Source organism: Notothenia rossii (genome assembly GCF_949606895.1).
Source record: "Notothenia rossii genome assembly, chromosome: 8".
NCBI lineage: Eukaryota > Metazoa > Chordata > Actinopteri > Perciformes > Nototheniidae > Notothenia > Notothenia rossii.
This window is the reverse complement of record NC_136906.1, coordinates 65358909-65373596: the sequence shown is the minus strand read 5'-3', so window position 1 is coordinate 65373596 and position 14688 is coordinate 65358909. Positions and strand designations below refer to the sequence as shown.

Below are 14688 nucleotides of genomic sequence, written 5' to 3'. Positions count from 1 at the left end.
GGTTTAATGAAGGCCTTGGTGGGCTTCTTTCCCCTTTCATCATCCTGGACTTCAGCCCATCATAATCCAAGTGGTGAAGTAATCAACCACTTTATGGAAAATGTAAGATGTGTGTGTAGTGTGTACTGTGCGTGTTTCAGTTTAATAACTTCGTCTAAGTGAATTTTAGGAAAGATCTGTTCTGTACTTGGCGGATACTGGGTCACTCTTGACTTTCCTGTCCAATCGTGTGTGTGTGTGTGTGTGTGTGTGTGTGTGTGTGTGTGTGTGTGTGTGTGTGTGTGTGTGTGTGTGTGTGTGTGAGAGCATTTTTTCATCGTGTACACTTGGGTGCATGCTCGCTCCCTCACTCCCCATCCCTATGTAACTGGAACCAGCCCTCCCCTGTCAAAAATAAAAATCATTTGTCCGCTGCACGAGTGTATCCATTAAAAATGCATGGTGGAGGGAGCTGGGGGCCGCTGGGGAAGAAAACTGATACCTGGCTCTCCGGAAGGGCATCAGAGTACCAAGGTGAACAAATGGCATCTAGAGAGAAAGAACGGGATGGAGGGTGAGGGTGAAGTGAATGGTTGAGTAGGCGGTGTTTTTCCCTCAGACAGCACACTCTCAAAACGCTGATATCAACTTGTGCGGTCTTCCTTCTTGTTCTCCTTGAACCTTATGTATGTATTTAAAACCTAAGGATCATGTACACTGTGTGCATTTATCAAACCTAGCGCTGTAGCTAGTCTGCATTTGTAATTAGTTAATGGAGTAGAAAGTTGTGCAGAAAAATGTGCTCCTTCGAAATTGCTGATCTTTGACATGGCTGTGTGTAGCTAGCATGTGCGTTAGCTCAGGCGCTAGTAGTAGGTTTATTCCAAAAAACATTTGCGCAATTGTCTTTTTATTGAATGCACCCTTGCCTTCACTCTCCTTAAAACAAATTATACACCATTTTTTATATCACCACATTTTTGCTGTTTTGAATGCAGTTGCGACAGAGCCAGAAGCAAAAATATTTTCTGATGACACAGCAATAATAGTGAGAGAAAACAAAGCAGATTTTTACTGCCCAAACTCTTCAATAACAAATCAATTATCCATAAAGGAATGGATCACTTAACTATGCCCATGAAAAAGGGCAGTAGGCCTATGTGATGAATTTGAATGCATTGCTATAGGCTAGTTTATGTTTTTCTTATTAGGCTACTGTAAAATCAGTTGTGCGTTTGTCAGTCCTTTTAGATTAACTTTATGGTGTTTTCTTTGTAGAATGTACTAATGTAGTATTTTCAAAAGATAAAAGTTCTGTTTAAGTGAATTGCAGTTATACTTTCCTCACAGCGACCTCTTAAAGCTTTCATTGTAAGAAAAGTGCTGTTGCGTCACTTCATTCACCAGATTAATCTGTCAAAACACAGGTGTGTGTGTGTGACTGTTGGTTAGTCCGAGAGTGTTGAGATTAGGGATTTTTCATGGTGTCAAACTTGTAGCCTTGCATGTTAAACTCATTAAGAAATCAGAAAATAGCGTTACTGTCCAATATGTCATTGAATTCTTACAGTCACACATTTTGATTGATGTGATTGAGACTTAAGAACAGTTTGTCTCTTCTCACATATTCTCAACTTTCTTTCTATGATGCTAACGCTTTCTATATTCCACGTGAACCTCTCTATTCCTTTCTTTTGGGACTCACTGTTTTCTTTTCCTGGTCTTGTCCATCTGCTTCATATAACACTGGGGCAGTCTGATCTGGTTTGCAGAAACCCCCTCAGAAAAATCTGACATTTATTCACGTACAAGTAAAGTAGTCTATTTTTTTTTCTCCAACAAAATAACCCCACTAAGAAAAAATGTCCCGGCCCTGGTTCAATAGGGTGGTCGAATCTGGACCCAATTAAAAGGAAGACCCCCTACATTTCCTTCACACCCAGCTTGAGGAAGACCCCAGATTAGAGGAATATTTTCCTTATTGCCGACTTTACTTTTTGCGGAATTCCTTGGGAAAATAATTGAGCCCATGTGTGCTCGGTATTCCCCTTTTTGGAAGAGTATGGATAAAAATGGCGTTGTTACAGCCATCAGGGCGGGCACATTTTTTACAAATCTATTTTTCCCTTTCCTCTTTTTCTTCATCTGGCTTTTTAACCTCAATCCTTGGAGCGTTGTTTGGAGTTAATAGAAAAGGACTCCTTTTTTTTAAGTCAGATTTCCATGTTGGAAGATGTGGAAGCTAAATTGAGATCAAATAAAAAAAGTCACCTGTTAGTGATTTTAGCTTCTAATGAGACACACATTCACTAGTTCACATGTGCACACACAAAGTCACACTCGCACACATTCACCAACTTGATTAGCACTAAAGCAGGTGTTGGTATCAATCCCTCAGTGAAATCCTGCATATGCCTCCACACTGGCACTTGATGTTTATCCAAATACACACACACACACACACACACACACACACACACACACACACACACACACACACACACACACACACACACACACACACACACACACACACACACACACACACACACACACACACACACACACACACACACACACACACACACACACACCGACTCACCAAGGATTAGCCTCGGCTTCTCATAAACTCCGTGACTCAACAGTGAGAGCTTGTGTTCTGCTCCCCTATGCAGTGACCCATCATCCTCCTGCTCCCTCTGGCTTTGTGAGTGCTCTGCTCTAACCGCGAATGAATAGCCACTTGTTCAATAAACCCGGGACGCTGCATGGATATCATAGTTGTCTGCACGGTATTATTCTAAGTGCTAATAATAAGAAAAAGCATCAGGACACTGTCTGTCTCTCAGCTGACCGCTCTCTACCTGTGAGTGTTCTGTGGAGGTCTGACTTTGATTCATGTCTTCCTAATTGTAATGGACCTGCATCCTCTAAAAACAACATGCCCATAATTCTTATGCACACAGACACACACATGCATGTACCCACAGAAACACACACACAGGTAATTGTGCCCACCTGGGAAAACATCATTTAGTCAGGCGCCCCTTCCTTCTACTAACACTGCCCTTACAGCATGTGTGTGTTTTTCGGTGCATGTGTGTGTGAGTTAATCATGACCTCCTTTACCCTTTGGATGCTCATTGATCCCAAATTGCATTTGACTATGAACACTCCCTAAGCCCTAAAACCATCCAATTACAATACAGCGTTTTATAAGCTTAGCAGTTCAAGGCTATGAGTAAAATGACTTCTCCCTACTGAAAACCACATTTTTACCTTTATATTCCTTGGTTGTTTTGTCTCCTGTGGTAGACTGCAACTATACCATTTACTCAAGTATTTAAAAAAGTTACTAAGGGTACTTTCCATTTTGTTGTACTATACTTTCACTCCACTTCATTTTCAATGTAAATGTTGTACTTTTGACCCTATACTTCCTTTATTTTAAAGCTTTCTTTATCAGTTTATTTGCAGATTTATATCAATAATACACAATATTAAATAAACTAATCAATTGCTTTTTAATTTTTTTTATTATTAAAGTCAAAGTTATCAAGCACTTAATAAGGTATTAACCATATTGACCAGCAACAACATTAATTAAAGTAATGTTGTATTAATCCAATAATATCACATACAGTATATCATTCTAAGATGGGCCATTTTCTATGATGGGCACTTATACTTTTGATACTTTAAGTATATTTTGATGCTCATACTTTTGTACTTTTACTTTTAAATTAATATTTGTACACTGGTATTGCTACTTTTACTTCAATAAAGGATTTGAGTACTTTTTCGTGCTGGTTAGAACATGTATATTACTGATTTTATTTATTGTAACATAATCACCAAAGCCTAGGCTGACAGCCACTGTGTTAAGGTCACATTCCTTAACAGTCTGCTGAGTGTAAAGTACTTTAGGCAACATAAATCTGTGTGTGCAAGCGAGTACTTCAAGGCTTGAGACAAAAACATTTCACAGTGACATTTATTGTTCATGTGCTGTGCCTCAGGAGGAGGAGAATGGTTGAAAGCACCCTGGCAGGGATGGATAATCATCTGTCCTCTTGTCTCCTATGTGTGTGTGCATATTTACGCATCACAAGTTCTGTTCAATATGAAGAGTTGCAATGCTTCTAAGCCTCTTTCTCCATATGGCATTATTATTATTCTAAGAAATTCATATGTTTCCTCAATGTATACACTGTTAGTGTAGACAAATAGACTAAGTAGTGGTGCATCATATAAGGAGCTATTTTCATATGTATATATAAGATGTAGCTGAGTAATTTTAAAGTCCTTTTTCAACACTTTGAACAGTACAAAGACTACTGATTTATTCATCTTGGATTAAGGGCAAACATCTCAAAGAATACTATCTCAAATAACTTATAAATAACACCAAAACTACAATTATGGCTAGATACACTCATCATTAAGTGATACAATTAGTTTTATGATTATTATCATCTTTTATGCCACCACAACAGAAATGACGTTAAGGCCACAAGTCTCATGGCAGGCACCTGCTGTGCTCCTTTTAACAAGCACAAACTGATGCCAACACACACACACACACACACACACACACACACACACATACACACACACACACACACACACACACACACACACACACACACACACACACACACACACACACACACACACACACACACACACACACACACACACACACACACACGCACACACACACACACACACACACACACACAAACACACACAAGTATGAGCATGCCAATACACATGTGATCTGGGTAGGCCGTAGCTATCTTTGGCATCTCTGCTCTGGCTGGTGGCCGCTGTGCCAGGCTGCCATACCATCTGATACAAATTGACACCATCATCAGCTGTTCTCTTACCTCAGCAATGTTTTTGAATGCATGATGAGCTTGTGGTTTTTGCAACCCACTGGTGTCAAGCACTCAGTATATGTTCACAAAAACACAACTGGTGGAAAAGTCACAGCTGCAGTTTGTTGCCAAAAAGCTCACACAGGTTGAATGTCCACTTCCTGTGCTCCATTCAGTCACAGTTCCTTAATCTTCAAATATGCTTAAGTGTTGTTATTCCTCCCTCCCCTCTATTTCTTTCTCTTGCTGCTGTTGTTGACGTTTATTAAAGGGAGTCTTCGGCTGCCACCTGCTGGTTCAACTCGTAAGAGGTAGAAAAGTAAAAATGTTGTCTCCTTTTGTAGAAAGGGTTGGACATCAGTGTGCAGTCTTAAAGTTAAATATACACTTTGCATTGAAATGTTTTCCCAAAACACTGAGGGAGCTGGTAATGATGTGATTTCTTGTCAGATTCATCCATTACATTTCATCCATACTACCAGTCCTGAGCGCAGCAACTAAAAGTGATTATTGTTGTAAGGCTGCCATCTTCTGGTCAAAAATGTCTGGTCATATAATGCCAAGTCATCCTAATAAAGACTAACTTTTATTTTAAACAATTATATTCTTCTTGACAAAAAATATGGATAAAACGGAAACATGTGGGGCTCGGTTACCTTCTTACATCACAGAGTAACGGTATTAAGCTGACCTTAGTCATGAGAGCAGCAGCATGTGTTTATGCTACACAATTTGGCAGGGTCTCGGATTACACAACACAAACTGGCTAACAGATTGATAAAGAAAGACTTAGGAAAGATGCCATGCACTGCTGGTGAAATGTAAAAATGAAAAAATAGCAGACATGTCAAGTGTAAGTCATGCATTTTTTAACCATTTGCATGAACACTAGGAACACCAAAGCCACCCATATAGACATGAACATATACATGCTAGAGCACCTTATTCACCAATCCTTCTACAGTTTATTAAATTGGTGATATGAACACAGCCACATAGAAGAAGAAGCACAGCAGATTTATTTAAAAATATATATATATATACCCGAAGCTGGCAGTCAAACTCTGAAAAATGCTACTTCTAGCACTTGTTGTACTAATAGAATACTATTGGTATATCCTTACACAACACCACTACAATACAGTACAACCCTCCTCAGTGAAACATCATCTGGGCTTTTTCACATGACCTTGGAGAGCAGCCTGCTTCACATTCAGTTTATCTTTGTGCCACCTTTTACTTTTTCCAGCAGAGCTTGCCAAAAAACAACAGCTACGTATTTTGCTTATAAAAAGACGGTCCCCAAACCACATTCATTTCGACCTTTCACTGTCGAGGCATCAATAGATGGCAAAATGAGGGCCTTTTTGTTTTTGCTGGTTTTGCTGCCCTGCCTGTTCGTTTCAACCACTCTTGATGTCCCAGCAAGTGAAAGAGTGGAGACCGAACTCCTCGGTTTTGTGACTGACCAAAAGCAATCTCTTGACCCCGATACAACAGCAGAGGGGCCCGATGACCAAACCAACACCGGCCCTGACGTTTGGACGGAGTTGAGGATGCTGAGAGACATGGTTGTGGAGCAAAGGGTGGAGCTCAGGAACATGGAGGCCAGGCTGAGTGAGACAGAGATGCATGCAGACGAGCAGAAGGTCGACCTGCTTCTCACTAAAACCAGCCTGGGGGAGCTGAAGAGAGATCACGCTGCCACACAGGAGAGACTGAAAGAAAGTGAAAAGCAAGTGGAAGAACTCAAGAAAGTAAACACAGAGTTGGGGGTCGCTCTCGAAAAGCAGGCTGCTGAACTTTTGTCCATAGAAACCAGAGTGACAGTCGGCGGTAGTGAGCTGCAGCTCCTAACACACAAGATGGAGGACCTGAAGGCCCAGAACACAGCTCAAGAAGTCAAACTTACATCTGTATCGGAGAGGATGAACACCAGTGAGAGCCGAGTGGACATTCTGATCAAAGAGAGTGCAAAGGTGGCCTTCTACGCTGCTTTGACAGACTCACTTGTTGTAGGGCCTTACAATACTCCAACAGTGCTAAAGTTCAGCAAGGTCTTCACCAATGTTGGCGACGCCTACAGTCCGACCACTGGCTTCTTCACCGCACCTGTGAAAGGAGTGTACTATTTTAGATTCACAATATGTGGTTCTACAAAAAAGGGCAACATGGGAGTGAAACTATTTTATAATGGGAGATCGGTAATGTTTAATTTGCAAACCAGGTATACTGAATCTTTTGAGTACTTGTCAAATGCTGTTACTCTAGAGCTGAATGTGGGTGATGAATTACATTTGGTCCTACCAGAAGAGAATACAGTGTTTGATAATTCAAACAATCACAGCACATTTAGTGGCTTCTTGCTTTTCAATATGTGAATGAAGATTGAAACAATCCAATCAAATTGAACAAAAAGAGAAATAATTTGCTATTTTCGAATCGTTGTTTTGCTAATACGACTGTGATTTATTACATACAGTTTCTTTACGGGCCTTCCATGACATAAACAATCAGAAAATACAATTTAAATCTGATTTTCGAATTATTTCTTAAAAATCCCCCAAAACACTGTTATATTTTGTCCAAAAGATGGCAGTGTTGGATTCTGCACGAACAGCAGGCTGTGTGTGTCAGGGTTGGGCCTTGGGAGAAAATTGGAATACAATGACATGTAAATGGTAATGCATCATATAATTGATGGCTGTTTTCTGCTTAATTAGGGCTGCAAAAATAACAAAAGATCATATGTTTATGTTTCTTCATTGCCTCATATATCCGTCCAATATTTTTGAATAAACAGAGAGATCAAATATAAACTGAATACAGACTGTTTATTATATTCTTAACACTATTATACCGCATTAGCCAACACACCCCTGAAGAAAAGACATGCCACTATCAAGTGATCTGCAGGAACCATGAGGGCAGATGGGAAACTTGATGGAACACAATGTGATTTTTTCTTTTTCTTTCCCGGACCTTTTTCACATCACAGTTTGGGCATCCGTCCAACAAAACAATTAGCAAGTATGGGAATCCCTGCCCTGCTCTCATGCAGTCTCCTCCCTCCCCTTTTATATCTCTCTTCCTCTCTATCTCTCTGCAGCTGGCCCCAGCAGAGATGCGGCCAAGTTTATTTTCTCCACGGTGGTCCCTTTGAGGTGGCGGCGAGGCCCCTGCCACGCCACAGCTGATGTATTAGGTGAGGGTCCTTGAAGAGATGTCGGTGGGACTCTTTTATTACTGCAGCACTCCATCTTATTGTTCCTATTAAAGGACACTTGGTGTTTTCTTTTTCTAATGCCTAAAATGAAGTGATCTAGTAAGTGTGATTAAAGTCAACCACATCATTCCAGTCACTGGAAAGGTAATAACCTCTGAAATAAAATTAGCACATGAGCCTCAATAATAATGTAAATATCTCCATGACGACTAAGAAAATACAAGTTTGCAAAGGCCATGAGTTGCTTTTGAGAGTTGGAAGAGGTAGAGATTGAGCATTATTTTCAAACCACTATTAGTAAATCATGAACAAGACTTGCATAGTATTAGTGATTGCATACTATCAAATTAATGTAGTTTACTGTTTATGTTTTGCTTACAGTTGGGAGCAGACATATTCAGATGTTTAATAAAGCAACATATATCTAAAATATATTCCAATACAAAATAAAGTCCAGCATTTGAAACCTAAGTAAAATACAGAAGTGATGTAGGGTAAATGTATTCAAAAGCAGATTATTATGGAGTTGAATGGCTGAGCGCAGTCTTGGATTATTGGATAATCATTCATGTGGAATTACTGTACAAGCAACATTTAACTCCGAGGTCATGTCCTAATACGTCTGTGAATTTGAGGGTTACACTATAAGATAAAAACATTTCACATGTTTCAGAAACAAACACACTGGGGGTGTTTTAGGCTGATTACTGAAGGAATATAGATGTATAAGATACTTGATATATATTTAGATTGTGTATATATATATATATATATATATATAATCTTGATTATGTCTATAACCTTGTAACATTTCCAAACTGTATAATGTCGCTGGTCATTGTCAAGCTGGTTTCTTCAGTTCTATATTGATCTAACAATGCATCATATTTGATTTCACTCATCAAAAGTTACCTCTAAAATATGATGTAGGTAGCATACAATAAAATGATAAATACAAGTACATGCACATCAACATTTAGATGTATTTTTCTTTAATATGCAAAAAATGCAATGTTGCTTGTCTTTAAGAAAATACAATTGCATGTCAGGTAAAGCGCTGTGTTTGCATTTGATCAGTGACTGTCTCTGTAGCCTGCACTTCTTGATTCTAAACTGCTATTGAACAGTAAGAAAACCAAAGCAATGCTCTTTGCTCCCAGGTCAGTGTCCTCTTGCCTCTTCATTGACACCCTTGATGATGGTGTCTCTGTTGAGTTTATTGATACATACAAATATCTGGGCTTTTGGTTGGACAGAAATCTAAACTTTAAACATCACATTGAAGTTCTAACAAAGAAATTGAAATTCACTCTTCATTTCATTTCAATCTTTATTTCGAACAGATAAAAAAAATAACAAATGTGAAAAACAGAATACCGTATTGTTAAAATACAGTATTTATCCACATTCATGATAATATTTATTCAACAAAAAAAAAAGTCTTCATATTAATAATAATAATAATAAATTATTTGTGTCCGAAAGGGAGCAGCACTCTTGGCTTCCTTTACAGACTTAAATGTTGTTTTTCAATTTTTTCCCGCAAAAGGTTGGTCTCTGGCTTATTCCTGTCTCAGCTGCACTACGGTGATACAATCTATAGATTTGCCAGTCCCACTGTTTTGGCCAAACTTGACACACTCTACCATGCTGCACTGCGATATATATCAAATGCACCCTATAGGACTCATCATTGCAAACTGTATAGCCTAACTGGATGGTCCTCACTGCGTAGGATGCAGCATTGGTTTTTATTAATGTATAAAGCCATTTTAGGTAAGCTTCCACTCTATATATGTGCCAGATTTGCCCCAGTTTGTAACTCTTACGACCTCAGATCCGGTTCCAGGTTCCTGCTGTGCGGACTGAGGCTGGAAAAAGGAGTCTTTTTTATTATGGTCCTTGGTCTTGGAATGACCTTCAATCAAGCCTCAAACTGATGTTACTTGTCCCAATAGCCTCTTTTAAATTGAAGTTGTCTGAGGTCCTTGCCATAAGTAGTGCACCTTTCTTACTGTCCTAAATGTGCACACTGCAGTGACTGCTTTTTCGTTTTTTGTTTTCTTAGTTGTGTGGTATACTATGTGTAACTTTGCTGCCTTCTTGGCCTGGTCAGCATTGTAAATGAGATTTTATCTCAATGCTTTTTATCTGGTTAAATATCTGGTTAAAGGTTAAATAAAAAATAGAGTATGACATGTATGGAGATAGACAGAAAGCAGGGGAAATGAGAGGGATTCCGTGTTAAAGAGAAAGAGAGGGGCCGCGTGTCAGACTGCATAAATAACTGTCGGCCTGATGTAAACAAAGCGGTCATAACCCGAGCGAATTAAAACAACTGGTCTGGGAGGGATTAAAAATCAGCCCGCAGGTTTTTCTACAACTTTCATAATGTTCCAAATATGTTCTGACCTCTTACAAATCGCGTTGCTCAGCCCCTCACTGCTGATTGGCTTAATCCTAAATAGGCTATCCAATCAGTGCACTTCAGTCACTGAAATGTGTAATTATCTACAACTCTCATTCGACACTCCTTTAGAAGTCGCATTAGAAATAAACGTGTGTGGTTATCCTTAAATTAAGTCAAAGGTTTAATATAAGAATTGACTAACAACATGTTATATTTAGATATTTATAAATATATCAATCAGCTGAGATATCTTTTTTGTATGGCGTTCACTTCCCCTTCATCCATCAATTGGCAGGGTGGTAAACTAATTTTTGACTTGTTTAAACTAGGAGCACTAACTCCTTTAAGGGTCTCAAATAATCTTTGAAGGAAAACGTTTATTTATGTAATGACAACCACGTCCACTGTTATCTTTTAGAAACAACAGAGGGACTTATCTGCACTGATGCTCCGGTGCTCAGGTTATTCTGAAGGAGTGGACTGATAAGAGGGGTTACTAGGTCAAAGCATTGGCCCACACACGGTAATAAACAGGAATAAATGGAATACAAAAACATTCAATACTCAAGTTGTAAAAGTTATACAAATATATTTTATATACATGTAATCTGTACAACCATTTGAGACGGTGGACATTTTTCATGTGCACATCCTTCATAATGCAGCCGCCACCACAGGCCTGCATGCGTAAAAATGCGTCTGAAGAGTATAAAAAAGCAATTTAAAGCACGCAGTTTATCTTTGGACCAGCAAAGACAACAATGGGTGACATATTGCCTTTAAATAAAATTCAACTTGTCTTTACGGGAACGAAAAAGAGATAACATTCTCTGTTATTCCCACTCAAAGTCTGCGGAGATGAGACGTTCATGACAGTCACAATGTTTCTGTTTTTTTCTCGGAAAATCAGTGTTCCTCGGTTCGTCAAGACGCCGTTGTTCCACATAACCTCGTTGTATTGTTCAGCATCTCCTTCAACTCGTTCTCCGGCTTACCTGCAACCATGAAAGGCCACGTCTGCAGGGAAAAATAAAATCAATTAGGGCCAGCAGTTTCTTAGAATATTAATACAAATAAATCAAGTTATTAGATTGGAAGAAAAAAAAAACAGATCCATAATATGTCAGTTTATCACCTGCGGATATCAAGTGCACATAATAATTGCCTGGAATGGACGATATCATGCAGACGTTCATGCATTAAATAAATACAAATGTTATGTGATTGAGATCTAATCGACTTAATAAATCAGTGTGTCTCCAAAATCAGAAGATTTGTAATCCCAATTGACATTAGTGTAGCTATTTTGAGCTATTATCAACATATCTAGGCCAAATGTTGTATGCCTCAGAGCTTTTTCCCAAAAAACAATTGTAAATCTCATACATTTGTGGCCTATGTGTGCATGTAATATTATGTTGGTAACAATACATTTTAGACAGAGCTCAGTCAAAATAATTCAAATGTTTTGCCTTAAAACAGTCAGCTGAATTTGCTCTTCCTCTTTCATGCACCTGCTTCACTCATCTATCACCCACATGTATCACCTATACATTGGTGTAGCCTGGAATACAAAAATATCAACCAAAAAAACAACCCTTCCTGCTCAATTCGGCCTTTAATACATTTATACTTCACTTCAGTTCCCTCCCTCATATTTATTTTTAAACATAAATAAACGTTCAGCTGAATTTCCCCTTCACCCAGTCTCACCAGGTTAACGGGGTGGATAAATCCGTTTTCATATTTGTCGTTGGCCAGTATCTGCCGGAGGTGCGCGATGTAGCTGGACGCCAGGCGCAGAGTGTCCAGTTTGGAGAGCTTGGTGTCCGACGGTACCCAGGGCAAGGTGGTCTTCAGGCGGGAGAAGGCTTTGGACAGGACCCGCATCCTGGCTCTCTCCCGGGCGTTGGCCGCGTTCCTCGGCCCATGCTTGCCCTCCTGCTGTGCCCCACCCTTGGATGCCTTTTTCCGGGACGCTTTCTTCCGTTTCTTGCCCGGTGCGTCTTTTGCGCCCTCGGAGTTGGAGCTCTCTTCCTCGCTCTCGTTTGAGTCTTTACTGGAGGAGCCAAACTTTAGGATGCCGTCCAGGAGCTCGTCGTCGACATCGCTGAGAGACCCGGTGGACATGGTGAACCAAAAGCAGCGCGCTTAAAACATGGGAGCAGGAAGCTGTGGCCGGACAGGAATGAACAACCGCGCGCCTCAGAGATAAGTTCATCAACTGCAGCTGTGAGCGTGAACAGAGCAGAGAGGAGCAGGCTTTTTATCCCCATCGTTGGGAGGGCGTTACCTCATGCTGGGAGGAGACATGGAGTTGATCTCATGCTGGTCCCCGAAGTGGTCCAGGACCCCAAGGGACGCTGGATAGGTCCCCAGGAAAAGGAGGATTATATCGTTTGTTTGAACCGTAATTCAAACCAACAATTAGGAGTAGGCCTTTCTATGAGGAAAAAATTGAAAAGATGAATTAGAAATATATCTGTCCGTTTTAAGAAGTTCAAGGGGTGCATTAACTAAGCCCCAAGCCTGTTTTTCAGGTCTAAGGCTCGAAAATGACATTCCCAGAACAAATTACAATAACTTCCCTTCTAAAAGGGGTAAATAATATAAATAAATACTTTTTTTTCTCAAAGCAATGATAAACCTTTGAGTTGGATGTAGAAAAGTCAGAATCAATGTAGATTTTTTTTGTTTTAAAGTAAATTCAGATTGAACATAGTAAAAAAAATAAACCATTACTTATAATGAAAACCACCCTTGAATGATGGGATCGGAGACTAAAATCTTTAAGAATCCAAAATATAACATAATAAGTACCCTGTATCAAGATTGATGCAAAACAAGTGACATTTTACCTTTTTGGAGAGGTTTGCAAAAAAGAAACCCACCTCTGGGGTCATTTGGGTGGAAATGGGCATATTTGCCGTTTCTCTACCCATTGGTCGATTTTGATGATTGACATCTCTTTTGAACCGTTAGAGCCAATAGAATCGAAGGGGACTTTCCACAAACACACGTTACCATTGAGAAATGAGAGCTATGCCACGCAGTTTGCCCAAAGCAAAACCTTACTCTCTGAAATCTGAAAACTGAAAACATAGTTTTATTGCTGATGGATTATCAGAAATAATTTCAAAGTGACACAGACACATTGGTTTAACATATGGGTTAACCTTCAGCAGCGTTTTTATCGTTGCCACTGAAGACAACTTTTGATCAGAAAACAACAATGGTAAGATATATTGCTGTGTTGGCTACCTAATGCTACGTGGTGTGATGTCTTAGTTTTTTTTTGTTTGCTTCTCATGTCGTGAGTTCGGATGGGTCAGTAATGATACCAATACCTGTCGAATCTGTGCAATCTCAGCTTGCTAATCGATATATTCTTTTTGCAGATACGATAAGTAATAAGGGTATTTTAACGTGATTTATGTGCTGAGTGTGTTAGCATTTTTTCGCTCAGGGCTAATTCAGAGCCTTTGTTATTACCCTTATGTTTCGTTTTGCTAACAATGGTTAATATTGTCTGATAGCTGAGTTTCTTCCCGTTAAGTGGGTATGACCCAGGTTAAAAAGTTCGGGCCTATACAGTTTGAAAAAGTTAGGCTCAATCTGTAATATTCACAGTTATTTTTCAAGGTTTCAAACGTTTGACCTTTGTTCACCCTTAATGGTCACAACTGTTGTGGTTATAAATATAGCAAACAAATATTACAGACAAAGAAACATATTTTAATTGTGATGGCAGGTTCTAATGAAGTCTTTTGATTTTGATCTTTTGATAGCCGAATTTTGTTGTACATCTAAAAAACTTAAGAAAACTAACCTGTGACCACTTTCTCTTAACTTTGGACAATATGATTTTAATGTGTCATCTTATATGTAATTGGCATAACGTTTATTCTAATAACCTCATGAGATCAAAATACTGTCTTCTATCTTCTATAAAGAAATTGGTTTAAGGTTCTTGCCATAAATCTTACATTATAATTCAAAAATATTATAAAAAAGGTCCTATCATCAAGACACTTAACTCAAAGATATTTAGATTTTAGATTTTACTTTACAATTATAAATCCAAAAAGTGTTTGTTTTAAGCCAGTTCCACTTACAGGGCCCACGTAACTTTCAGCACATCTTGCCAGTTAACAGGATAAAGTGCAAGGACATGGGGGTGCCACGTCTCAAAT

At 39.2% G+C, this 14688-nt stretch overlaps 2 protein-coding genes across 2 annotated transcripts; one reads left to right on the top strand and one right to left on the bottom strand.

Moving 5' to 3' along the window:
• The first annotated feature begins 5934 nt into the window (after window positions 1-5934).
• On the top strand, window positions 5935-7678 carry LOC307017273 (uncharacterized protein). Its single transcript, XM_079646819.1, has one exon. The coding sequence runs from the start codon at window positions 6044-6046 to the stop codon at window positions 7238-7240; it is 1197 nt and encodes a 398-aa protein (XP_079502945.1). The 5' UTR covers window positions 5935-6043; the 3' UTR covers window positions 7241-7678.
• Window positions 7679-11064: 3386 nt separating this feature from the next.
• tcf21 (transcription factor 21) lies at window positions 11065-12748 on the bottom strand. Its single transcript, XM_079646775.1, has 2 exons — window positions 12209-12748; window positions 11065-11512 (listed from the first exon to the last, which is right to left on the bottom strand). The coding sequence occupies exons 1-2, from the start codon at window positions 12623-12625 to the stop codon at window positions 11420-11422; spliced, it is 510 nt and encodes a 169-aa protein (XP_079502901.1). The 5' UTR covers window positions 12626-12748; the 3' UTR covers window positions 11065-11419.
• Between the last annotated feature and the right edge of the window lie 1940 nt (window positions 12749-14688).

Excerpts from the sequence above, each read along its gene's own strand:
- LOC307017273 (XM_079646819.1), top strand. The coding sequence starts at position 6,044 with ATGACCTTGGAGAGCAGCCTGCTTCACATTCAGTTTATCTTTGTGCCA.
- tcf21 (XM_079646775.1), bottom strand. The coding sequence starts at position 12,625 with ATGTCCACCGGGTCTCTCAGCGATGTCGACGACGAGCTCCTGGACGGC. Across the intron at positions 11,513-12,208 it reads TTATCCACCCCGTTAACCTG|ACGTGGCCTTTCATGGTTGC; the intron begins GTGAGACTGGGT and ends TTTTCCCTGCAG.